Below are 24,613 nucleotides of genomic sequence, written 5' to 3'. Positions count from 1 at the left end.
ATTGCTGATTGCTGGTGCTGCTTTAATCGACTGCGCCAGCAAGGCTGCTGCACGACGCACGACGCACGCTGTACGCACGTTTTGTGAAAGACGTCGCTCGAAGTCCGGGATCAAGCTGAGGTTCTCATGTTCTCATGGATCAAAAGGCGACGACCCGTTTGTCGCGTTGACGTGTTATGTAAAAATATAGTACGTAATTATAATGCTGAACGGCGGAGACAGCCGAAGAGTGTGTTTTTTGTTGTTGTTGATTATTGTTCCCGCCTCCGCCCACTGTGCCTCGGCGGCCTTGATTCGCGTGCTCGCTGACGCAGTAGTTGTTCACTTGATCCACACAATAGCTCTGTTGCTGATGCTGGCTGGCCGGTGATTGACTCACCTGCTCTTCCAACCTGCCCAGTGGCAAATTCTTTGTAGCCCCTAATGCCTTCCTCCTCCTACTCAGAGCATTCCATCCCACCCTCATCTCACCTCACCACCTTTCCGAACCCCTTTCAGGATGAACCAGAGCAGGGAATACTTCCAGCATTCCTTTCAAAGGTGAAGCAAACATTTGCATCAGGTATATCCCAACCTCCTACCCAAAATTCCCATGCCAGCTCCGACAGGCTACCCCTCTCGATAGAAGGTGAAAACAAATTCGCTCATGACCGGGATTCGAACCCCATCGCTCCGCCCAGGGAAGGTGGTCAGACAGAGGCGCAGGCCATTGCAGAGGCAGTCATGAAGAACAGGATTCAGACGGCTGCTCAAGGTGCACTTCCGAACTCAGCAGTTGAGCAGCAGCAACGCATGCACGGGCAGTCGGCTGGTTCGATCAGCGCCGTTGTAGCTACAGCCGCAGAGGCGCTGCCCTCAACACAGTCCACAGCCCATCCCTCAAACTTGTCTATCCATACTTCGCATGACCAGTCCCTGAATCCGCCTATCGGTCCTGTCAATACTTTCGGTAGCTCAAATTCTCACCCACCCGTCCCCGCATCTGTTGCCTCGTCCCAAGTCTCTATTTCAGGGCCGAAGCGCGCTGTCGCTTCTGGAGGGCCACACTGGCGTCCATCCGGTGTCGCTCCTGCGCAGGTTACTATTTCGCCCGTGACAACGACAGTGCAGACTGCGAGCAAGGAACCTATTTCTTCTCCTGCTAGACCAATTCCCTTTCCGAGTGCCAAGGTTCCACATCGAGGTAACGTCAACCGTCAAAACTCTATATCCTCTTCCTCGCGCGCTCCAACCCCGCTACCTCACCACATTCACACCAATCCTCTGTCGACAGGCCAAAATAAACGCCTTCGTAGATCATCTGTTGCGACCCTTCCCGATTCACCTTCTTCCCTTTCCATTTCCGGTATGATAGCTGCCAACGCCGAATTAACTCAGAGTCATAGCTACGTTCCTGGATTCCCTTTAGCACAAGATGACACCAGAAGCGTGAGAAGCATGGGGGCCGTCAAGAGGCTGAATAGTGTCAGCAGGATTATCAAAAGGATGAAAGGAGACGGCTTAAGTAAACAATACTGGATGGCGGACGAGCATTGCAAGGAATGTTACGACTGCAAATCAGTGAGTGGGCTAATCTATATGTGAAACGGTCGCTAATAAGGCCACTTGAAAGGTTTTCACGGCATGGCGAAGGAAGCATCATTGCCGGATATGCGGTCAGATATTCTGCTCTCGTTGTGCATCCAATATCATCGGTGCTCGTCGTTTTGGCCAGGAAGGAGTTGTAAGGGTTTGCAATCTTTGTCTCAAGATTATGGAAGAGTACAAGGACGACGACGACGATGACCGTCGGTCAATCAATTCATTCTCTACGTCCGTTCACCGTTATCCGAGTATATCCGACCGAGCATTTCTCAACACTGCAATGTCCCCAGAGATGCCGTATGCTAAATCCCCCTTTGCCGCAAGCCAGCTATTTAGCTCCCATCCTAACGACTCACTTATGGCCATTGACGAGGCCTCGGTTCCCATGCAATGGGACGATGGTCGTCTTGATGCGGAGAGAGCCTTCATTCTCAATGAAGTCGGCGGGCCACCAACACCCACTGGAGATGATCGTATATGGGCAGGAAGACCGCCAACTGTAGCGCCCTTCAGGAGACCCGTAGAGCTGGACCAAAAGGTCGCTGCCGACCAAGAAGAAGCTGACGGAGATGGTCGCGTCAGCACTCCTGTGTTGGAAACCTCGGGTTCCGCATTGCATGCCACGCATAGAGATGCGACAAGTTCACCCTTTCCTAGGACGAATACCATGTCGACAGACGACGATGTAGAAAGAGCACCACTGAGTCGCGAAGATTCAGGTCATCCTCTCATTGGTTTGAAGACGAGGATGAATCAGGCAGTCCTTACTGCATTGTTGGATTCAGAAAAGTCGGAGGGACTCTGGAGAGCGAGGTCGCACTCTTTCGCGTGAGTAGTGTGGCTAGGCCGTGCTGTCAGCCATAAGCTGATCTGGAAATTTGCAGACACCAACCCGAAATGTTAACAGGCGCAAGCCTCCAACATTTCAAACTCATGCTTTCACAAGCTATCGCACGTGCCGAACTTCCCAAAGCCGATGAATGGCATCGAATTCTCACCAATCTCATTCTCAAAGTACCTCTCAACTTACAGCCCAATGTACGCGCTGGGGATGATATTGACGTTCGAGCGTATGTCAAAATCAAAAAGGTCCCAGGTGGGAAAATCAGTGACTCGGAGTACGTAGACGGAATTGTCATAACCAAAAATGTGGCCCACAAAGCCATGTCCAGGAGACTTGTTAACCCGCGCATAATGGTGGTCACCTTCCCTTTAGATTACCACCGGGTTGATAATCAGTTTATGTCGTTGGATCCGATACTCGCCCAGGAAAAAGATTATTTACGGTTACTGACGAAACGCATCGTTGACGCCCGACCTCACATTGTATTGGCCCAGTCCTCTGTTTCACGAATCGCACTCGACTACCTGCTAGAAGCTAACGTCGCGCTTGCTCGCAGCGTCAAAGCTTCTGCTATCCAGCAGGTGGCCAGATGTACTCAAGCAGATATTGTTGCTTCGATGGATCGACTCGTCCTTGAGCCAAGAATGGGTCGATGCGGAGAGTTCAGGATTCAATCTTTTGATCATGAGCTTATCCCAGGTAGAAGAAAAACTTTAATGAGGTTCGAAGGAGCAAGCAGGGAGCAAGGCTGCACGATCATATTGCGCGGTGCGGATTTGCCAACTTTACGCAAGGTTAAAGTGATCACGGATTTCATGGCGCTCGTGGCATATCATCTGAGAAACGAGGTGATAATGTACAACGACGAACACAACATTCCACCACCTAAGCCTGTGCTCCCAACGGAGTACCGCGAGCTTCTGGACCTTCTCGACTCCGATAGATCACCCACTGAAGGTAGTCCTTCTTGCGACACACCTTCGCAACTTTCTCATTCCACCGCCACCCTTAAACCCATAACTTCCCCTGATAATATCGAATTCGTATCCGAATCTTCTTCAACTCCTAGGCCAAATCTCAATCCTATCCAGCTTGATGACAAACAACTTGAGAAGCGTGATGCTCTGGAAGTGACGAAACAGATTGCTAAGTCCCTTGAACCTTATCTGACAGTCGCTTTGTCTTCTTCCGCAGCAATAATGTTTCCCCCACCTGCTATCTTGGCGAAGATGGCTGCGCTTGATCGGAGATTGTCAGAGCTGAGGGTGAACAGGGATGAAGCAGAGGCAGCGCAGATATTAGAAGAGGAAACAAAAGTGGCAGAGGTATCAAAAGATAATGCTCCTACAGTGGGGACTACCGATTCAGAGACAGCCTCATTAGCCCCGACATCGATTTCTGAAGCGGCTGGAACCTCCTCTGAAGTGCCGATTAATGATGCTATGAGTGCCTATCCAACGACATCTACAAGCAAACCACCAATACGAGATCCTTATCACATTCTTCGGAAGCCCCAAGAAGTATCCCAAGAAAGTGCGCTGGCGCAAGTAGAACATGCCCATCAAGAACAGATCAGACTATGGCAATGGTACACGCGGAGATTTGCAGAAGAACTCCGCCCTGAGAACTATCAAGGCATTGTTTACTTGTCATCGCTGGGTTGTGAAGGTGCTGAAAAGCCATGTGTGGAGCCGTCTCTTCAGCATATCGATTATTACCAGCCCGGTGATCAGACTGTCGGCCAGTTTCTCGAAAGTCTTGCCATCGTGGCTCCGGACCAATGTACTAGCAAGAACTGCGAACGTCTACTACTCTTCCATTACCATTTACTAGTGCATGGTCAACGTCGCCTGCAAATTGCCGTAGATCAGTTCCCTTGCCCTTCCCCAGGACATGAAGACCAAATCATCACATGGTCCTATTGTCGACAATGTGCCACCCCATCGCCCACGACCATCATGAGAGAAGAAACTTGGAAAATGTCTTGGGGCGCTTATCTGGAGCAATGCTTTTATCCACCAGAGATTCGAGCTGGTTTTTCTTGTCCCCATGACGCATTTCGCGATCAAATTCGATATTATGCCCACCGAAATTTGGCAATTAGGATACATAATGAGCAGATCGACCTCTTTGAGCCTGTACGGCCATCGATCAAACTACAGATTAAGGCGGAGACTAAGGTGATACTCAAGAATAGGGAATACGACAGCGCATTGGCGAAAATCTATGCATTCTTCGATTCAGTGGCGTCGCGGCTGAGAACGATTGACGTGGAAGGCGTGCAGTCAGATAAAGTGCGTAAATGGGCCTACCGAATTAGATGCGCCGCTGATATTTCTGTATAGGTATCCCGTCTTAATGCAAACGTTGAATCTATGCTTGTTCGAGCGGCCAGCGACCGAGAAGAGATCATCAATCTGTTGAACAGGACGTATAAGCTCACTCCAATTACAGATGTACTATCACTGAACATCGTATTGAGAGCTTTGCAAGACAAAGTAGTCCAGTGGGAGTAAGCGGAATGTCCCATTGTCCTTGCGCAAAATGCTAACCAAAAACAGCGTAGATTTTGCAGACATTGAGAAGGCTTTCATGCCCACAGAGAAAGACCTGAAAAAAAGTATGTTGTCTTATCATCCCCTTGTTGTAAAAGGAAGTTACCTGATAATTGTCAGTGACCGCATCCCACCTAAAACGTTTTTTTGCAAATCAAGATGCCCCCGGTTCATTAGAGCGAAGTGCTTTAGCCGGAACACCTTCAGTGGTTTCGGAAGAGCATGAGACCAAAGACGATGTCGCTCCTACTCAAGCACCGAGCGACAAGCAAACGACTATAATCGGACTCAGTTCCGATACAACTACGGATGGCGCAGCTGCCTTTGCCGATATCGCTACAGCGAAACTCGATGACGCCTCAGTAACACCTACTGCTGGCATACTCCAACCAATGTCAAACCCGTACTCAAGATCTGTGAGGTCGAGTTCGAAAGAGACAGAGGATGACAGTGATTCAACAGTATTTGCAACCCACGATGATCTTGTGGACAAAGGAGACGGTAAAGCCACGATAGAGCCAAGCACTGAGAATGACACTTCTCAGTTTGTGTCTCGCCTTCCCCGACGCGCAGCTCCTGCTCCAAGGTATGCTATACTCCACTTTTATTCAACCATTTTACTCACTAGTCCCATTTATTAGCATAGCAGACCTTGTTCAACGCTTCAACGAGTCTACTCAGCTAGCCCTGCCGGGACTGACTTGTTCTCCGGAACATACACGCTCTGCTGGAGGCTCTCGTCGTCAATCTCCCCGGCAATATTCATCGCATGATATTTCCGACAGTGATCATAGCTCTCGAAATCGTCCAAGATTGCGTCGTGGAAAGACTGAACAGCCCTCTCATCGTCAACGGGACGCCTCCAGGCCCGGATTGATGTCTGATGGTGATCGAAGCTACGCTACAAACGCATCACGTATATCATCTTCTTCGCATCTTCATAGATCAGTTGGCGAAAGTAAGAATAACGATTATCCCACTGTGAGACCCAGTATGGGCTCTCGTGCCCCATCATACACCAGCAACATCCCTCCGCGTTCCGGTAGAGCCTCTCCCAAGTTGAGATATCCCGTTGTAACTCACGTTCAATCTCTCTTCGATCTTGAAGAAGGGAAGCCTCGGGTTGCTGGTAAAGGTAAATCGCCTAGACGTCCAGAGTCTACCACGCCGATTGTGGGTAAGAACGTAGGCCGTCGTTCTCAAAGTGGTACTTCTCGAGTAAATTCCATTGCACGTCACTTCGATCGTCTCTCGAGAGAGGCCGAAAAGGAGCGTCAAAAACGCATATCCGTTGTCAGAGGGAAACGAGCTAGGCCAGTCAGTGTAACCAAAGCTAAGGTACAGGTGTTTGACAATCTTAGGGATGCGTTTAAAGACGAGTTCGACACCGACTCATCAGAGGCTGATAATGAAGAGGATGAGCTAGGGAGTGATGATAGTCTGGGTTCAGCAGACGAGCCGATCTCAAGAACGAAGGCAGAGTCATTTTCAAACAATTCCTCTCCCACTAGGCCGATTGGCTCGTCTGTACCAATGGCCACATCTCCTTCCCTACTGCCCGAGGCAAGCTTATCAAAAGACGATCTTGTCACAATGAGTCCTCCCATTGCATCCGAGACCACTACCTCTATCCTTAGTGACTCCAAATCGGAAAAGTCGTTTACCGACCGTCTGAAGATAGAACTTCCAAGTTTTGAGACCAGTGCGCCTCTTCCGAGTCACCCAGCGACCCCACAAGTCCATACCGATACCACAACAGCAGACGAGGCATTGGGAGCGGTTTCTGCCTCACAAACCTCTGACGTCGAAACAAGCACAGCAAACGAGAAATCAAGTTTGCTAAAGTCGCTGAGTGGATTATGGGCATTTCGGGCGGCCGATTTCGCTCCACTGGAATATCCATTGTGAGTATATATCAGAAGATCAAGATTGTATGCTAAATTAAGTATAGATCAGCATCGGAACACATCTTTGCAGATTCTAAGGTCATTATACGTGAGACTGAGCCCACCAGCATTATCGCATTTACCCTTAGTTCGAAGACGTACAGAGATAATTCAAAGGCGTGGTCGACTAGCAGACAGGAAGAGGGCAGATTCGATACATTCATGCCAGAAGAGGCTATGAGCGCTAATCATCCAGCAGCATGGGATGCTGTTTCGCTGGAGGATGTCGATGAGACAGCGAGACAGGAAAGAGGTACACATATGAAATATGGTAAGTGTTCAAACCAACCACTGGGGGAAATTAATGCTGATTGTGCTGCAGATTTCGAGTCCGGAGCTTCGACCATCTTCTGCAGGATCTTTTTCGCAGAGCAGTTTGCCGCACTCCGTAAAGCCTGCAATTGCGAAGATAGCTTTGTGGAGTCGCTCGCACGTTGCATTCAATTTGACGCATCCGGGGGGAAATCAGGGTCAGCGTTCCTCAAAAGTCGAGGTAAGGTCTTAGCACGGTCTTTCGCGATGTGTATTAATTTCATATGTTTGTATCTTATAGACGACCGGTTCATTGCAAAGGAGATTACTCGTTACGAGATGGACGCTCTCACGAAGTTTGCACCCGCCTACTTTGACTACACTCGCAAGGCTTTCCAAGGTCAGCGGCCGACGGTCCTCGCGAAGATATACGGGTTTTTCAAGATCGGCTTCAACAACGCCATCACTGGCAAGGCTATGAAGATGAATGTTCTCGTCATGGAAAATCTTTTTTATGAACGCCGCTTTGCCAAGGTCAGCGAAGATTTTCGTCTCTTTTTGTATGCCCTTCACTGACAGAAACTATGGGGCAGATTTACGACTTAAAGGGTAGTACTCGTAATCGACTAATACAACCAACAGGACGCATAAACGAGGTGCTGTATGTGGAACTTTCGCTCCATTGATCGCAAACTGATGTCACTTATTATACAACAGACTGGATGAGAACTTGATGGAGATCGTCTATAAGCACCCATTGTATCTCCGTGAACAATCGAAGCGTGTATTGCGTACTGCCCTCTTCAACGACACCCTTTTTCTTTCAAATCTCAATGTCATGGATTATTCTTTGGTCGTAGGGGTGGACACTGATAAGCATGAGCTGGTAGTGGGGATTGTTGATTATATCAGGACTTTTACGTGGTGAGTCTTTGCATGGAAGTTTCAGTATGATGCTGACTTTCCTTCAGGGATAAGAAGCTGGAATCATGGGTAAAAGATTTGGGGGCCGGAGGAAAGGGAGAACCGACCATTGTAACTCCCAAACAATGTAAGTGAGCTTGTCTGTGCATATGTCAACCGTCTAACATAATTGAACAAACAGATAAACTGCGTTTCCGCACAGCGATGGAACGTTTCTATTTTCCATCGGTCCCAGACCGGTGGACTGTAGTAGTACCGGATGAAGCCCAGGTAGAGGAAGATGAGCCCGGAGTAGGCGCGACAGGTTGAAACCACGTTATACTTCATGATTTTCTCTTGCGAATACCACCGACATATGTCTAAGCGTGGGATTTGAAGTACATTTAGCTTATTTTGTAATGGCAGAACTGTAGTACATATTTACTATATTAAATCTATGGGAAGGGGTCATGTCATTCATTGAATCGCGTCATGTTGTCGTATAATTGTCGTCAACCCTGTTCATTTTCAATGCCTTCTTGATCTACTGCTTCGCGCATCATATCTGATCGAATGGAGTCAACATATATCTTGCTCAATTGAGCAATGCAGCTTACCTCCCCACATCGAATCTGACATGCCTTCATCGTAATCCTTCGCGTGCAAATTCTCATCTGGCTTTGAATCACTGGAATTTCTCCAATTAGTGAATATTGTTATATCAGAATACTGAGAGACATACCGTCTGTAATGGGCATCATCAGATGACAAATAACTGCTGTTAGATGGCTGCCTTCCTAATGATTCCGGCCTTGGTGTTGAACGAGTCGGAGAATTGTAGAAAGAGGGGGAGGGCAAGCTGTTGGAGTTGGATAAATCGGAGACGGGTAACGCGTGTGTTTTGCCAGAAGGGAAATATGAAGTTGGAGATATGATTTCAGTAGATAAAATGCGTTTTGGGGTGCTTTCTTCCTTTTCATGGACTTGAGGAGAATACGATGGGTCGTATCTCGACTGATCACTATAGTCCGGGGGAGTAATAGGGGTTGGATCCAGGACGATAGCAGGGATACCTGCCATTCCCATTATTAGCGCGAGGACCGTCCTTGCGTCTATTGCCCGCAGCTTATCGCTCACCTTCAGCTTCGGCATTCAATGTCAGTTTGCGCGCATCGCGTGTGGCCAAGAATCGCTTTCGCCAATATATCGTTCGGAGGAGGCCTCTCACTCTATCCAAATTAACTAAATCTGTAACTCTTTCTGTCCTGGCCCTTCTTAAGAGGAGATCATCCAGCCTGTTGCCCTTTCATAAGTCCAAAGCTACATCTTGATGATATTTTACTCACTCCAATGCACTCTCATCATCAATAAGTTTATAGTGAGCAAGCATCATTAACATGGCTGTAAAGCTGATTCCTTTGCCAGGCTCTTCGGATATCCTTGCCTCGTTGTATAGCCTTGAAAATAGTTGTCGCCGCTCACGAACCTGCCGGTAGTCGATCTGGGCGATCTGTTCTGCTACGCGTCTAATATCCACCGCATGCTTAACCCCGGTAATGACATACGACCGACTTGAGGCATTGTCGGGCTGATCGGGTCTCGAATGGTGAATAATATTGTGTATTGAAAATTCAATCGGATACGGTCGCACTTCGAATACGCCGGTAAGGCGCTACATAGGTGGTTTAGAGTCTGAGATAATCATAAGTAACAGGCTTACTGAAAAGAACTTGATAAGGTCTCTGCGCTTGATATATCCAACTCTTTGGGAATCGAATTCGGCCCATAGTTGTTTGAAAGCGCCTAGAAGGAAGGCGTGTCAGTGAAGAGCCGGGACACACTTTGTAGAAAGACTAACGCATCTCCTCTCTGTTCAGTGAACTTTTCCCAGGCATCTGGTACACGTAGGCAAAAGATTCGACCACAACACCAGTGAACATGTTCACAAAGATATACCTTGGTTATGTCAAACTTTGTTGGATATCATTGACATGCTGATGAAATTCTTACATGGAAATGATATTCCAACTGATGAACAACACGTACGCGCCTGGGGCACTACCGCAATCTGACTCCAGGAAGTTACCATTCTCGGTGCATCTGGGTACTTGAATAGTACTGACATAACATTAGCAATTGTGTCCCGCGCACGAAAAGCTTACTAGTCGTGCATGTAGCCGTTCCACCCTTCACCAGTGGACATAAATGCTAGCATAAGCAACGCATTCCCAAAAGTGTAATAGTTCTGAAACCGCGTGCCTGCATTATTCCCTTCCTTTGTTAAGCCAAAGACTTCCAAATAAAGGATGGCGTAAAATATGAAGATGGTAGCCCAGAGAAGAAAAAGATTACCAATGGCGGGAAGACTTGCCCTGCGATCGCAGCATCAGTCTTGAACAAGAAGACGTTTCCTTCAAAAGTAGCCTAATAGACTTACACTGAGGTCTTAAACAACTGATTCAACGAACTGATTCTTTGTACCAATTTCAGCGAGATCGATACTAAAAAGAGCTTTTGTAATTGGACGTTGACTTGATTAGCGGTCCCACCACTGCTATCTGCCTGTAGAGCAGGAATAGTAGTCGCAAAACTACCTGTGATGACGATGAGATCAAAGATATTCCACCCATTCGATCTGAAGGATTTAAACCCCAGACCGTAGAACCGGACAAGAAGGTCAATGGCATAAAGCACGGTCAAAAACAAGAAGATCCAATCTAGCTGCACCTCGTTCAGCAGATTCTCTGAGAAATCTTCCATCCTGCAAGTAAACGTTAGCTGTGATCGGTAACTTTTGAGCGACCCACATGAGCAACAAGATATGCAGGTAGTATATCATTGTGAAGCCTACCGCCCAAAACCCATTCTTATTTACTGTCCGGTCGTAGCACCACGCTCTGAATAGTAACTTAGGCCGTCCTTTGGGTAGTTGGGACGGAGTCTGCGCTTTGATGAACTTGGAAAGATCAACCCATTGTCGCTGTTCACTTGTAAGGAGAGCATTGCCTGAACGGGTGCTGAAATTCTTGATGATAATACTATTAAAAAACATTAGTTAGCCCTGAATTCATGTTAATTCTTCTTTTGCTAAAAAGAAAAAGATCTCACCTGACAAACAATGTAAGGATGATTACACCGCCGAATAGATTAAAAATCACTAGGTAGATCGCGTTCCACTGCGATGCTTGGTCCTCAGGCTGTTGATCTCTGCCTACTATGTTCATCACCGAGGCCATCACATCAATCCATCCTTCTAATGACACGATTTCAAAAAGAATCAGAATCGATTCCCTGAAGGAATCGAATGACCAAATGCTTTCGTCAACAGTAGGATTGACCCAAACGCGAGGGACTAAATAGGTAAGAGAGTCATCAACTGGCGAAGTGGAAAATTCGCCGATACAAGATGTTAACCCTGTTGAGTCGTCATCATTACAGTAGTATAATAAACCAGAGAAGATGTTGAGGCTGAGAAGCATGATTAGCAATAGCTACCCGCAGGCAAGGAAGAACGCTCACCCCCAGACGGCGAATGGAATTAAATATAGTATCATAAAAATGGAGGCGTCAAGAATTTTCAGCGCACCAGCAAATAATACGGCATGAAGCGTGTCTCTCAACCTCCCGAAAAGAGTAATAAGTCTGAGAGCCCTAAAGGCTTTCAAAGCTCTTGTCACTCTGCTCAAGCCCCCGATAAAGATCAATGAGGTTGTGATATTGATCAGAAGCGTTATTAGGATGATGAAGTCGAGTACATTCCAGAGGGAAAGTAGGTAAGCATTGGGTGCAAAGATGAACCCGTCGGCAACAATCTTCATGGCAGCTTCCAAGACGAAAATCAGACCCAGAGTCACTTCTGTGAGGTCGAACCATGTCCCTCGGGAAATTCCATGGTCGGCATAGTATTCCCGCCTGTAGCTTGGTGAAGCAATGGCAGCAACAACAATGCTAGCTACAACCGCGAGAAAGACTACAGTTTTGACAATCAGCTCCAATGTGGGATTAGCAGGCCGTCCGAAGATACGTTCCCCATATGCTGGAGGGACGCATGCTTGACAAAATTTGCGGACTGGATTACTCTGTTTGAATAACCATAGAGATTTGTCGAAGCTCGGATGGGCGGCAATGAAGTCAGCTTGTTGGTTTCTTCGCTCCCTGAGTGCATCCATATGCTCGTCCTTTGAGACAGCAGCGTTGAGAGGCGGTAGAAGATCCGTCCTAAATTTGTTTCAGTCAGTTTAATAGATTATGAAAGAGCATCTTTTACGCACAATCCTCGGTCATCGTCTTCATCTTCGACGTCATCCGTGACCTCGCGAGGGGAAGGTCGTTTCAAGCGTTTGAGCCGTATCTGACCTTCCTCACGGTCTCTGCCTAAAAGCCGTTTAACAGCCCCTTTCGTGCCTTTTCCATCATCCATTGGCAAGGACGATGACACGTCCGACAAATCTATACCGGTATTTTGTTTCAACGGCAGGATGAGATTGGGAGGAAGCGTTTTTACTCTGACAGCTCTGGGACGAGCTGCCATGAGTCGATAAGGATTCAGACGGTCAATCCAGCTGGCGTGGGCCGATGGTGCTTCGGCTCGATGAATAAAAGCTTGGATTTGTTGCTTGCGTTTTTGTTCCTCCGCAATCGCGAAATTCTATACAAATGATTTAAGGCCAAGACAGCGAAAAGGAATCTGTGATCACCTACCTCGTTGATGACAGCGATGAACATCTGAAGCACAATGAAATTGGAGAAGAGAAACCAACCACACAAAAATATTGCTGCAATAATGTTCTGCTTGTATTGTGCCTCCGCACCCATCTATACTTTACGAGTAAGCATATAGGGAGTAAAACAAGAGCTCGAAAGGGGCGTACAGTATCATATACAATATCCGTCCAATTTTCGGATGAAAAGATCTGCATGATTTTGAGTGAACGAAAATTGGAAAGGAGAAATCAGTCACTCACCTGGTACATCCCCAAGAATGAATTATATGTTTGTGAGAATGTGATTGGTTCTCCAGCCTCCAGATCACCGCGAAACAATTGCAAAGCCTGTCCGATGATCAGCTATACACCCCTTTGCGCCTTCAAGATAAGATGAATCGACATACCATGAGAGCACCCAGAAAGTTCATTAAGAACAAAAAGATCACCATGTTAAGCAAACCACTAAAACTCCCAAACACCGTGACCAATAGCGGCTTCATCCTTGGGAACGCTAGGATGACTCTATACCATCTTATTAATTGAAAAACGGTCAACCAAGGATAAATTGTACTGTTGCTGATGGCTGGAATTTGGATGATAGAGCAGGCAATCGCGAGAAAAAGGTCAAAACAATTCCGTTTTCGGTAAAAGAAGGATCGCCAATCCGGAAGATATGCTAGAAAACGAATGATGATCTCGAGGTCAAAAGCGAGCGTAAAAGCCAATTCAAGACGATCTTTTGAGGGAGATCAGCAGACTTTCTGGAACATCCAACTCTAGAGCTTACCTAGAAGACGAAGCATGCTCTCTGATGAGCTTGATGTCTTGCTTCCCTGCGTCACCAGGTCCGCGACAATCAGGATTACCCAAAAAATCTCGGTTTTTTGATAGAAGGCGAGCAGTCTATTGTTTTTAGTCTTTTCGTCTTCTGCTGCCCAATGTGGTTCTGTGCCTAGAAATGTTCTACGACCTCTGTCAGCTCTTTTATGGCAATTAACGATACAACACTATCACTTACTCGCCCGCACCAAAAGCACTGCGTTTCGTTTCTGCTCGGATATCACTGAACGTGTTTACCACTACAGCAATCAACAAGTTGATTAACCAAAAGTTGAGTACAATGACGCCAGCTATGAAGAAGAGGGACGATCCAAAAAAGTCAGAGTCCATAGCCATGTACATGACTGGTGCCCAGGTGTTGACTGCAAGCAGTTAGAGACGTGTTTTCTGGCTTTTGTAACAAGGTCACCCACTAGATATGACAATGATGACTTGGACGAGGGACGAGAAAACATTGTCGAAGCTGTTAACATTGTTGTTAGGGTTTTGATCCGTCGTCTAGGTAAAGGTAATCAGCCATGTTCATGGTGAATAGTGAAGCATCCAGGTAAGTGAGCTCACCATACAAGTCTGCCCAAGAGGGCAAATGTACCCCTTTGGCGGCACAGCCGAGGGTGTTCCATCAGAGTTCAGATATGACACGCTTTCCAGGGACGTAGGATCCAACCAGCCTCCACACTGCCTTTCCAGCTGAATCACATTACTTGAGTTGTGGGGATCCGTCAACACACATGCTCTTCGAAAGCTTCCTCTGAAGCTCTGCACCCCAATAATGGAGAAAATGCACGCAGCAAAAATAAGAAAGTAAGATACAGTAATGAGCATAGGGCCCGCACGTTTTAGTGAATGAAGAATGGTGGTGGTACCGCTCGTGATTACCAGGAGACGCCCGGCACGAAGGACTGAAAGTGCACGAAAAATGTAGACGTGGCGATTGGCAGTGGCTTCATGGCCTGTGAGAGCCAAAAAGAAGGTGATCCAGAACGCGAATACCGCTATCATATCAATACGATGCCAGGAATGACGGAGATACGGTCTTCCCTGATCAGATAAGCCTTTTTGCTTGGCCATGGCTTTTTGAAAAGGCGCTTCTGAAAGGCCTGTCAGGGACCTCAGCGCCGAAGTGGCCATGGTCTTTGAGCCCTTATTGTGCGTGGCATCGTTCTGTTCTTGCGATCGCCACGGTGCGCGTCTTTTAGTTGCTTTGCGTCGCAGGTTGGATTGGATGTTGGATTTGGTTATTAGCAAGTATCGTTGTAGAACAGGGACGACACCATCTTGACCGAAGAGAGATTCGCGGAGAGACGTCTCTGGATCTAGCAATAGTCCGGTGACGACTATACGTGCAAACATCTCCAGCCTGCTCACAGCCATCAACCTTTGCTCGCAAATCAATCAAACTGAACCACGCTCACGTAAAGACGATGAAAAGCACCAGCAACACGGCGTCTTCCCAACCCTGAAAGTATCCGTTACCGGTCCTGGGCGAGTTCAGAGTAGGAGCGGACTGAATAGCGAGAACGACAACATTTGTTATAATAAGCAATAATATGGCAGGCTCCGTCCAGCTGCGTACGATCAGTCAGTAACAGCACACCATTTCTTGCACTCATGTGACTTACGGATATCGCATCAAGCGGTCCATACTCTTCCTTACCCTGCTCATCGGCCCAAATAGACACATCGTCCTTCCTCTTAGTCGGCGGTGACCCACCTCTTCTCTCCGAGAACTGGTGGGCAATTGTCTAGGGCTTGGCAAAGTTTCCCGATTATCGTTCGTGCTGCTCATAGCGAAGCCCTGATTTCCATCGATTTCCACATCTTGCAATACCTCCTCGCCTTCGTCATCACTGCCTAACCTTTCCCTGCCGCCCCCACGTTCTGTGCCCATGATGTTGACTACCCTCACGCTCGCTTTTCTCAGAGACTGGGAGACATTCCTCAGCGTTGAGCTCCTACCTAAACCGGAACCGCTCTCGTTGTACGGCTTTCTGGGCGACCGCCTGGGTGTGCCCATGCCTATCCCATTATAATGCATAACATGTGAGTGTCCAGTTGTAAGACGCTCCCTGTCGTCTGATGATCTCCCATTGTCATCCAAGGGCGATATTGTCGATTGCAAAGAGGTTGTCGATTGGTAAGTGTCGATGAATGGCCTAGTGCGGCTCTGCGTGGGTGTGGTTTGATTAGGATCTCCCCATATGTCCCTTCCATCGTTGGCATCTGCCCATGTAATGTCCCTCTCGCTTAGGCGGTGCGAGTGGGCAGTTCCAGACTTGCCCAAAGGTGTGCTATGCAGCGGGATGGCTCTTTTGGGAGTAAGGCTGTCGTTTATGTGGCGAGAGGGGCTGCTGGGGTCGTTAAAAGTCGGTATCTCTTGGTTCTCGTCCGTTATGTTCCAGCTATGGCGGCGGGAAAGACCTGCAGAAGCGCTGGCTGGGGATGCTGGGGATACGGGGGAAGGAGAGGCGGAGGTGTGTATAGAGGCTGAAGTGGAGATTGCGAGGCTGTGGTTGCGGGAGTGGGACATGTTACGAGGTCATAGGGGCATGTCTCCAGAGAAGTGTATATCTAAAAGATGTATGTATAAACTGTGCTGCTGTGTAACTCAGCGCTGTTATCACAACTTTTTCACCTCCGGAGCAGATATCTACTCCCAGTTACATCGCCCCGCCGCCATGCATCCGACTCCTCCTCTTTCCCTTATGTATCCTCCAATGCCACCAATACATACATAGTGATCGTATGGTGGATGAACGGCTGAATTCTATGCATTGGGCGAATTGATATGCTACTATGCACAATCAAGTATTACAACTGGACTCGCACAAGTTTATTGTCCGTCTGTTCGCCAATCTCGCCTCGGCCGCCAGCCGCGACTCACAAACCGCACACTTCTTAATTCACAATAGTTCTTCCCTGCTTCTGCGCCTTTTCTCCATTACTCGTCTTCTCGCCGCCCACTTGCGGTTCAGGATCAACCGCGATACTCCTCCTCCACTGATCAGTTCTTCTTACGACCTCCCTTATCTTGCCTTGGCTATTCTCGTTCTCCCGGGCCCTTTCTGTTTGTCGGCGCCTCATTTCCTCCCTCTCGTGCGCTCTTTGCTTCTCCCACTTCTTTTTGGCCTCTTCGACTCGTTCACTCTCTTTCAACTTGAAAGTAACGGGCTGTTGCATTTTAGACAGTCGCTGGCGATGTCGTTCGGCAAGTTCCTCCATAGACATTGTCTTTGGAGCAGAAGCCGGATGACGATCGGACGCGCCACCTGTAATGACTCTCGGCGGACTAGTGTAAGACATCTGGGGACGATTAGCAGCAAGAGGAGGTGATGGGATTCCTCTTTCGAAATAATCGTGGTGAGCTGCGGAGCCCTTTCTCTCTATATCTGAAACGTATGTAATCGGACTACGTTCAGGAAAAGTACCATGTGCTCGCTCCTGCTGAGCAGGGCCAAAGTCAGAAACCCTTGTTTCCAACATACTGATCGTTCTTTCTCGACGGCTCTCAATACCTTTGGCGACGCTAACGGGGACTGTGGTGTATTGACGCTGGCGATCGACCGACAAGGAGGCAAAACTGGGCGGAGAGCTTGCAACAGGGCTGACAATCCTCCTTTCGGCAACGTAGGTGTCCCACTCGGATTGCTGTTGCGGCATCTCAGTCATATGGCTCTGTAATGGTGAGGGATTTGATGCGCTCGAGACAGGCCGTACCTTTGCTTCATCTAGTAACCTAGAGGACATGCTGGAATACCTACGCGGCCTCCCTTCAAGCCCAGACCCAGACAGTGTATCTGCTCCGGAAGGTCCAGCAAATGACTGAGTTTCACTAGGAGTCCTCGATCTCAGCAATTCCAAACTACCTTGTACGCTTTCGCGAGCCTTTCTGACCTCTTCAAGCAATCTGAGCTTACTCTCGAGGTCAGAACTATCGCGGCCAAGACCGCTCGATGGCTCATCTGGCTTCAACTTTTCTATGCCCAGAAACATAGTGTTTGTAGGCTTGTCGGGGTTGATATTCTCGTGGCCTTTACCTGATTCGCTTGCGACGCGTACCAGGCTAAAGGAGCTCGATGGTCGTATTTGGGGCGAGATATCGTTCCCAAGTAGGCTGAGGTTGTTCGAAGGGCGTTTTTTCAAGATTTCAGACTCTTGCGAGTCGTTGAATTCCAGTTGAGGGAGCAGCACGCTCGATCTGTCCGCCGTTAAGGAGATGGCATACGGCCCGGATGGGGATGATACGTCTCTGACAGACCCGCACTTTTCAGTTCCATTGTGTTCAGATTCCGACCGTGGTTTGTTCCCATATTTCTCCTCCCACTCGACCAGCTCGGCTCCGACATTCTTGAAACGTTCAGCGGCTTTTGATATTTCATCCTCCTCCATGCGAGCTTCCTCTTCGGCACGAAGTCGGTTCATACGTTTCTGGAGCAGTCCAATGACGCGGAACTGGATGGCAGCGCCGACCTGTTGCGATTTCAAAGTCAATTTCTGCACTTGTCGTCATACGGACGTGACTTACCAAGACCACCGCGCCCAGGATCCCTAATTCGATTATCATCGTCTGAGTGAGGGGGTATTTTGCGCCGCCCAACGTTGGGAAGAGATCGTGAAATCCAAGGTTGTAGATATAGAACTGATACATTTTCGTTAGTTCACCCCATGACGGGTTACAGCACTCAATATCACCTCTTTCAGCCCGGCCCTAGTGTAGCAATCTACCCCCAAAACAAACGATGTAGCTCCTATCCAAGCAGTCGATACAAGGGTCATCAAGTCATTGGACCATTTTGGCAAGCTGGCAATGAAAGCAACAACTGTCAATGCTCCAAGCAAAGCCCACCGGCCAACCACGGAGGTTATTAAACCTCCCTCTCGCAAAGCCAGGAGAAACCATCCGAATGTAAATCCCCCTGCGGCTGAGATGGCATACTTGGTGAAGTTGAAGAAGAAGATACCGAGGCCTGCACCTATGAAGGACGAGATGAGGCAGGCAAGGAGGTAGAGGCCCCGAAGGGTGGGAGACGGCGGGTGAGGGGAGGGCGGAACAAGATTCGGTTGGACACTTTCAGTTGTTATCAGTATTAGACTGTCGACTGTAGAATGCATTGTCATGAATTCTCACCCGAATCGAAGTATCATGACGAGAGCGAAGAGGAAGAGCGCCTGGCCTGAAGCGATAGCCAATGACGACCTAAGTTTGTTGAGTCTCTACACCGACTTTTTGTGACGATAAACAAACGTTTCTATACTCACCATCGGTTCTTGCCGCCTAGCACGGCCACGGGGATTCCTGATAAGATCAGCACGGCTCCTGCGATACCATACGCAGGGTCAATGACAATGTTAAAAGGGACCCAGTCATCGCCTTCGGTCCAGGTCTGGGTATTATTGCCCGGGGCTGTTTCATTGGTGTCCTCTCGCCTGACGATGGGTGGGTTGAGCGAAGGGATGGGTGCGAGGGCGTGAGCTGAAGCGAGGGTGGTCCCGAGGAGGGCTGCTGCTGCAAGTAAGATTAATATGCGCATTGGACGACTAATGGAGGCGAGTCATAGATGGCAAAGGCAAAGATCCATGGAGTATACCTATAATATACTCGAAACTTTATGCTGGAGGACTGAGACGGTGTGAGAAACTCGGCGACAGGTACCACCATCACAGCCACGCGACCCGGCTATAAACAAACACGCGCGGCTATATATTACAACATGCCACACAACCTCCACATACAACATCATACGTATGTATGCATAGACACATACGTACATACAATAACTCTTAATGCCGTCCTCTCCTTCCCTTTACCCTCCCACTCCAGTACTGCATACATACAATCAGTCCCATACCTAGGCTGCCCGCATCCTCAAGCCAATGCATGCTTACCTTGTGGTTCATCGTGGTGAAATCGCTCTCCGATGCAGCAATCCCAATCAACTGCCCAGCGCCATCACATCAGCGTCCAGCTTCTCCCATTATTATACTAGCAAAAAGGGAGCTAGATAAAGAGCTTACATATGTCCCAAGCTTTATTAATTCTCTATCCCTCCGCCCATCAGGAGAACCGGCCTTGTTGAATGCTCGAATCTAATTCACAAGGCGATCATTTGTCAGCTCGTATCGTGCAATACTCTTTTGTACGCGACCAAAAAAAAGAGTAATAGTCAAGGATAGAGTTATACCTTTAGCCCCTCTCCCGGATTTAATGCAAAATTTCTTGAAAGGTCGTCGATATGTATAGTCTTGTTGATTGTCAGTTTTGGGATGACCGGGACTCAAGATGGGCGTACATTCTTAGCTGACCACTGAGGGAACGATGCCCACAAGTATGCCAGAGGTTTGACTTCATGCTTGTATGGCTGGCCGTTTCGTTGAGAGAATACCTTGCCCATTCAAATCAGCTCGCACATTAGAGGGGCCTGGTAGGGAATGAGATATTGACCTACGGGAAACATACAGGTCCGATCGATTACAAATGAGATCTTATACCCTCTAGAGTTGTTAAACAGGTCTAGCTCTACTAATTTGGTTTCTAGCCATCGCCAAGACGTCTGGGACCATATAACTATGTCATAGTGCGGATAAACGCTTTTAATGATAAAAGATGTCAGCTAGTAGACAATTGTTCAATTCCCGGACCACCTACAGTTCGAGAAAGTCATGTAATCCTGGCCGGGCACATTCCGAGGATGGAAGGGTTCCGTTTAAAAGAGACTTTGTGTCTACGATTGCTGGAAATAGAAAATTGTCAAAATACCCCCGATCAAACGAACCAACCTTGTATGACATAAGCTTACTATAATCTAAGTCGAGGACGAGAAGTTTCTTTCCTTCTCTAGGAGCATTCATAACCTACTAGGTATCAGCTAAGAGGGACACTGTGGGGGTGGATATGCGCTTGACGAACCGTAATCGGCACCTTGTCAATAATCTCTTGTATCTTTCTCTTATTTCTGGGATCATTACCCGGACCTATGCCTTTATAATCTACATCAAATTCGCCCTCCCCACCCTCCCCTTCCTGTTCCTTTATAGGGTCCACAAAACGTTCCTCCACCTTTGTCCCGACCAGAACGAATTTACCGCCTTTCCTAACCCCCAAATGGGCAAATCGCATGGCATCGTGTGAGGCGTTGAGCTTGCCCTTGACGGTTGGCGAAAGACCGATGAGTTTCTGTGCGTCGGGGGGTATAGACGTGAGGGAAGCGATCTTCTCGCGGAAATCATAGACCCTGGAGAGAGAAAAGGACACCCGTTTGTGTCTGTCTGAGCAAAACGGAAAGATCTAATTTGAAAATCGCGAACAGGGAGCAAAACGAAAGCTTACATATCATTTCCACCGACGTGAATGTCGTACACTTTACCGCCCCACTGCATTTTCAGGTCCCACCATTCTTCGTCTGTCTCTTCGGCCAAAGGCACGGTGGAGACTTTGGGCGATTCGTCGTCGTCCATATTTACATCGTTGGAATCAGCCAAGTCGGCGCCTTGGTCTCTTTCTCTTTGATGGATAGCAGAGGATGTGGTTGCTGTAGAAGCATCCTCATCCTTGTTGCTTTGCTCGTTTCCTTCTGCTTCCGCACTTGTCTCCTCTTCACGCACCATCGCATCTTCGTTCCCGAGCGCCCTGTGCCGCCGCGCCTGCTCCTCCTCTGGGGTGGAAGCATGGAAAACCTTTACTCGCTTACCACTAGCTGCTGTCTCCGCGTCCGAACGGGCATTGACAGTTTTCATCCCTTCAAAGTCCTTTGATGACGTATCTTGAGCGGAGAGGCTGTTGCCCGTGGCGTCTGAGTGAAGGTGCGGTGAACGACGGGTTGGTTCGTCCTGCGACATGATAATGGCCGTTATAGAATTGTTAAACAGATCACCAGGTTTGGAAAGTGTTTGGTTGCAAGTTTTTTCTTTTCTGTTCAGAGTGATGATAAGTATTGACTACTACACGCTTCTATTGTTCTTGCCTTTCGCTCCTTTCACTCTTACGTCGGTAGATCGATCGTGGAGAGCGTAAACAAAGTCTCCAGCAGACGACCATCAATGACATCATGACTTCTTATCAGATTACATAATACATGTTACATAATATGAATAGGTAAACGCGGCGGCCTGCATAAATGAATGACCATCATTTATTTTGAGTCAATTGTTTGAGGAGGAGGAGGAGGCTTTACGGCGGACTCCTCGCCCGAAAACCGCCCGAGTTGATCCGAAAAGATTGAGTACGCCTGGTTGCCAAGAGGCGGAATCAATAGAACAGCCGCGTACAGCCGAAGGCTGAGTCGTGATGGTCGGTGTCGTCCTAGGCACGCCCAAAGACGTAAAAGACCGGGAGTAGTTCCGATCGGGAGACAAGGAAAAAAAATAAAAACACCATACGGTCTCGAAATGAAAGATGAGACATGGAAAAAATGTTCTGTAGCATCATGTATACGACGAGAGGAGGAATCAAGTACAAAGTCCGACGTAGGATACGTTAAAGGCAACATTCAGTAGTCTATGACATTTCATTAATGACAACATCATCGTCGACTACACAGACAAAAGAGACGACGTTTTGACAAACCCATCTGCCACGAAAAAAAAAAGAGCCGGAAACAGGTATCAACTACAGCCCAAATTACCACATCTGGATATCCTACTATAGACACAAGAAAAGAAATGTAACACGGATCGCAATGGGAAATGTCGCGACTTTTACGCCGAGGCTTGGGCTTCATCCTCGCCCTTTGACGCCTTTTCAGCTTCTTGTCGCTTGAGCGTCTCAATCTCCTCGGCGGTAAGGAAGCGTCCGCCCTTACCCCTTGGTCGAGAGCACGCATGGCGGTGACGCGACTCGTGTAGGTAGGGCTTGAAAAAGTGTCAGCATCTCAGGCTACAAGGACCAAGCTGCATGGATACACACCTTGCGGGATCTCACGAGCCTGTTCAGTTCTTCCAACCTGGCCCTCGCCATTCTCCGCTTGAGGATCCGGTGGTACTGCTTGGCATTCACATACAGCGGCTCCTCATTGTCCACATCGGCGTCCTGCTCCTCTCCTTCCTGCCGTTCATCCTGCTCTTCTTTCACTTGGACGAGGGACTCGTCGTCCTCTGCGTCGCTTTGGACATACTCGTGGTCCGGCTGGTGGTAGTGATGTGCGGCGGACTGCGGCTGTGGCTGCTGCTGATGGTAGGTCGACGGCCCGGGCTGCGAGAGGTCGAGGTCGAGGAACGTCGTGGGGTCCTCGCCGCCTTGGACGGCAGGGTACGAGCCGCGCGAAAAGTTGGGCGGGACGAGATTGGGGTAGGAAGGGATGTGGCGGCTGGAGTACTGGGGCGCTGATGTGCCTGGCGGGGCGGGGAAGGGATAGCCGTTGAGGGCTGGGGAGTGGATTAGCGGCGGCGGACACGGGTGCGGGCGTGCGCCTGCGGGAAGACGTGGCTCACGGTGCTGGCTGGACTTGGAGAGGTCCATGTTGGCGGGAAACGCCGAGTCATACTGTGCGGAGAACGCGGGGTCGGAGAAGGTGGGGGACGGCGGGTAGGCGGGGTGGTGGTTCGGGAGGAGGTGGAAGATGGGGAGGGAGGCTGCCATGGCGTGGTGTGGGAGGTGGGTGAGAGGCGGAAATGGAGGCGCCGGCCGAAAAGCGGTATTTAAGGGGCGCGGGGGCGTGTTAATTACGCGCCACGGGGATAACGCCGCGGGGATAGGGCTGGGAGGGGGGTTGTATTGGCCATCTCTGCTACATCCACCGCCAGCATCCCGCAAAAACCATGCCCGCCATCGCCCGCCAGCTGCTCGCCCGGGGATACGCCACCGCCGCCACGGCCGTCAAGGTGCGTTGCCACTCACCGTACAGACCACGCTCACCCCCCGCAGGCGCCGCTCCAGCTCAACTCGCTCACCGGCACCTATGCCACCTCCACCTACCTCGCTGCCTTGAAAAAGTCCCCCAAGGAGCTCGAGGCGCTCGCAAAGGACGTCGAGGCCTTTGACCGCAAGATCAGGGACGACGCCAAGGTGGCCGCTTTCATCCGTACGTGCACGTCCCCCCGCGGGTCTCGCCGCGCTCATCCTGTGCAGAAAACCCCACCCTCTCCGCCTCTGAGCGCGCCGCCGCCCTCTCCTCCGTCGTTCCTTCCGGCGCCTCGCCCATCCTCTCCAACCTCCTCTCCGTCCTCTCGGAGAACGGCCGTCTCTCCTCCGCCCCCAAGGTCTTTGCCGACTTCCACTCTCTCATGGCTGCCTACAGGGGTGAGCTCGAGGTCGTCGTCACCAGCGCCGAGCCCCTCGACTCCAAGTCTTTGAGCAGGCTGGACAAGGCTTTGAAGGGCACCGAGATTGCCCAGGGCAAGACTTTGAAGGTTGTCAACAGGGTAGGTCGCCGTGTGCGGTGAGCGGGCATGCGTGGGCTCATCCATTCTCAGGTCAACGCGAGCGTTCTCGGTGGTCTCCTCGTCGACTTTGGAGACAAGACGAGTGAGTTGCACATGCATATGTTGTGGGACTGGACTGACCGGATTCAAGTCGACCTTTCTGCCTCTTCCAAGGTCAACCGATTCAATGCCGCCCTTACCCGTGAGTACACGCTGTGCCGCTGATCCGTCGTAAGCACTGTGCTGATGGTGTTTGCAGAGGGTGTGTAAATTGTTTAGAGTTGAGTAAAAATAGGACCAGAATGAATGAATGGCATATTTGGCAATTTGCAAAAACGAGTCGTTGAGCGTGTTGAGCGTGTTCCAAGAGTTGCCGAGCGTATATGTGTTCAGTGTAAAGCGGGACGTGATACTTTGCCGGACGGCTATACGTGTGGACTGCTCGTGCTCATGACGTGGACGTGTGGATGGAGATTTAAACGTGTGTGGTGGCAGAGGTGTACAGAGTATGTGGAGTGTATAGTGGCCAAGGAAGGGACGGTGTCTGGAGCCAAAGCACGGAAAGGGTTGTGTGTGGCTCCTTTATGGGCCGTATATGGTGCATGCTTGAATATAAAGACGTTCATG

At 49.2% G+C, this 24,613-nt stretch overlaps 6 protein-coding genes across 6 annotated transcripts; 2 read left to right on the top strand and 4 right to left on the bottom strand.

The window, feature by feature from the left end:
• The first annotated feature begins 317 nt into the window (after positions 1 to 317).
• CND03330 (1-phosphatidylinositol-3-phosphate 5-kinase, putative) lies at positions 318 to 8,575 on the top strand. The gene is made up of 14 exons (XM_024657027.1): positions 318 to 1,560; positions 1,613 to 2,412; positions 2,469 to 4,722; positions 4,774 to 4,940; positions 4,990 to 5,048; positions 5,104 to 5,569; positions 5,625 to 6,887; positions 6,935 to 7,200; positions 7,252 to 7,422; positions 7,483 to 7,715; positions 7,775 to 7,842; positions 7,899 to 8,105; positions 8,153 to 8,232; positions 8,287 to 8,575. The coding sequence occupies exons 1-14, from the start codon at positions 424 to 426 to the stop codon at positions 8,412 to 8,414; spliced, it is 7,299 nt and encodes a 2,432-aa protein (XP_024512761.1). The 5' UTR covers positions 318 to 423; the 3' UTR covers positions 8,415 to 8,575.
• CND03320 (hypothetical protein) lies at positions 8,521 to 16,212 on the bottom strand. The gene is made up of 24 exons (XM_024657026.1): positions 15,253 to 16,212; positions 15,046 to 15,198; positions 14,192 to 14,990; positions 14,044 to 14,128; positions 13,809 to 13,992; positions 13,578 to 13,753; positions 13,195 to 13,526; positions 13,049 to 13,135; positions 12,956 to 12,997; positions 12,786 to 12,899; positions 12,356 to 12,732; positions 11,604 to 12,302; positions 11,193 to 11,552; positions 10,892 to 11,122; positions 10,522 to 10,845; positions 10,247 to 10,456; positions 10,095 to 10,202; positions 9,943 to 10,040; positions 9,805 to 9,887; positions 9,431 to 9,756; positions 9,222 to 9,379; positions 8,827 to 9,157; positions 8,702 to 8,772; positions 8,521 to 8,649 (listed from the first exon to the last, which is right to left on the bottom strand). The coding sequence occupies exons 1-24, from the start codon at positions 16,158 to 16,160 to the stop codon at positions 8,597 to 8,599; spliced, it is 6,309 nt and encodes a 2,102-aa protein (XP_024512646.1). The 5' UTR covers positions 16,161 to 16,212; the 3' UTR covers positions 8,521 to 8,596.
• Positions 16,213 to 16,390: 178 nt separating this feature from the next.
• Positions 16,391 to 19,202, bottom strand: CND03310 (hypothetical protein). The gene is made up of 5 exons (XM_024657025.1): positions 18,890 to 19,202; positions 18,759 to 18,827; positions 18,323 to 18,698; positions 18,156 to 18,269; positions 16,391 to 18,100 (listed from the first exon to the last, which is right to left on the bottom strand). Exons 1-5 carry the CDS (start codon positions 19,159 to 19,161, stop codon positions 16,529 to 16,531), a joined length of 2,403 nt encoding a protein of 800 aa, XP_024512745.1. The 5' UTR covers positions 19,162 to 19,202; the 3' UTR covers positions 16,391 to 16,528.
• Positions 19,203 to 19,272: 70 nt separating this feature from the next.
• On the bottom strand, positions 19,273 to 21,615 carry CND03300 (conserved hypothetical protein). The gene is made up of 10 exons (XM_570510.2): positions 20,958 to 21,615; positions 20,538 to 20,862; positions 20,428 to 20,482; positions 20,277 to 20,361; positions 20,077 to 20,218; positions 19,921 to 20,013; positions 19,813 to 19,872; positions 19,646 to 19,717; positions 19,517 to 19,567; positions 19,273 to 19,453 (listed from the first exon to the last, which is right to left on the bottom strand). The coding sequence occupies exons 1-10, from the start codon at positions 21,464 to 21,466 to the stop codon at positions 19,412 to 19,414; spliced, it is 1,434 nt and encodes a 477-aa protein (XP_570510.1). The 5' UTR covers positions 21,467 to 21,615; the 3' UTR covers positions 19,273 to 19,411.
• A 406-nt stretch (positions 21,616 to 22,021) lies between these two features.
• CND03290 (hypothetical protein) lies at positions 22,022 to 23,236 on the bottom strand. Its single transcript, XM_570176.2, has 3 exons — positions 23,057 to 23,236; positions 22,533 to 22,990; positions 22,022 to 22,477 (listed from the first exon to the last, which is right to left on the bottom strand). Exons 1-3 carry the CDS (start codon positions 23,202 to 23,204, stop codon positions 22,325 to 22,327), a joined length of 759 nt encoding a protein of 252 aa, XP_570176.1. The 5' UTR covers positions 23,205 to 23,236; the 3' UTR covers positions 22,022 to 22,324.
• A 99-nt stretch (positions 23,237 to 23,335) lies between these two features.
• Positions 23,336 to 24,311, top strand: CND03280 (conserved hypothetical protein). The gene is made up of 6 exons (XM_570512.2): positions 23,336 to 23,446; positions 23,490 to 23,646; positions 23,694 to 23,986; positions 24,038 to 24,089; positions 24,138 to 24,188; positions 24,246 to 24,311. The coding sequence occupies exons 1-6, from the start codon at positions 23,384 to 23,386 to the stop codon at positions 24,254 to 24,256; spliced, it is 627 nt and encodes a 208-aa protein (XP_570512.1). The 5' UTR covers positions 23,336 to 23,383; the 3' UTR covers positions 24,257 to 24,311.
• Positions 24,312 to 24,613: the final 302 nt, after the last annotated feature.

Source organism: Cryptococcus neoformans (assembly GCF_000091045.1).
Source record: "Cryptococcus neoformans var. neoformans JEC21 chromosome 4 sequence".
Classification (NCBI taxonomy): Eukaryota; Fungi; Basidiomycota; class Tremellomycetes; order Tremellales; family Cryptococcaceae; genus Cryptococcus; species Cryptococcus deneoformans.
The sequence above is the reverse complement of the archived record's forward strand: the minus strand, read 5'-3'. Positions and strand labels throughout refer to the sequence as shown.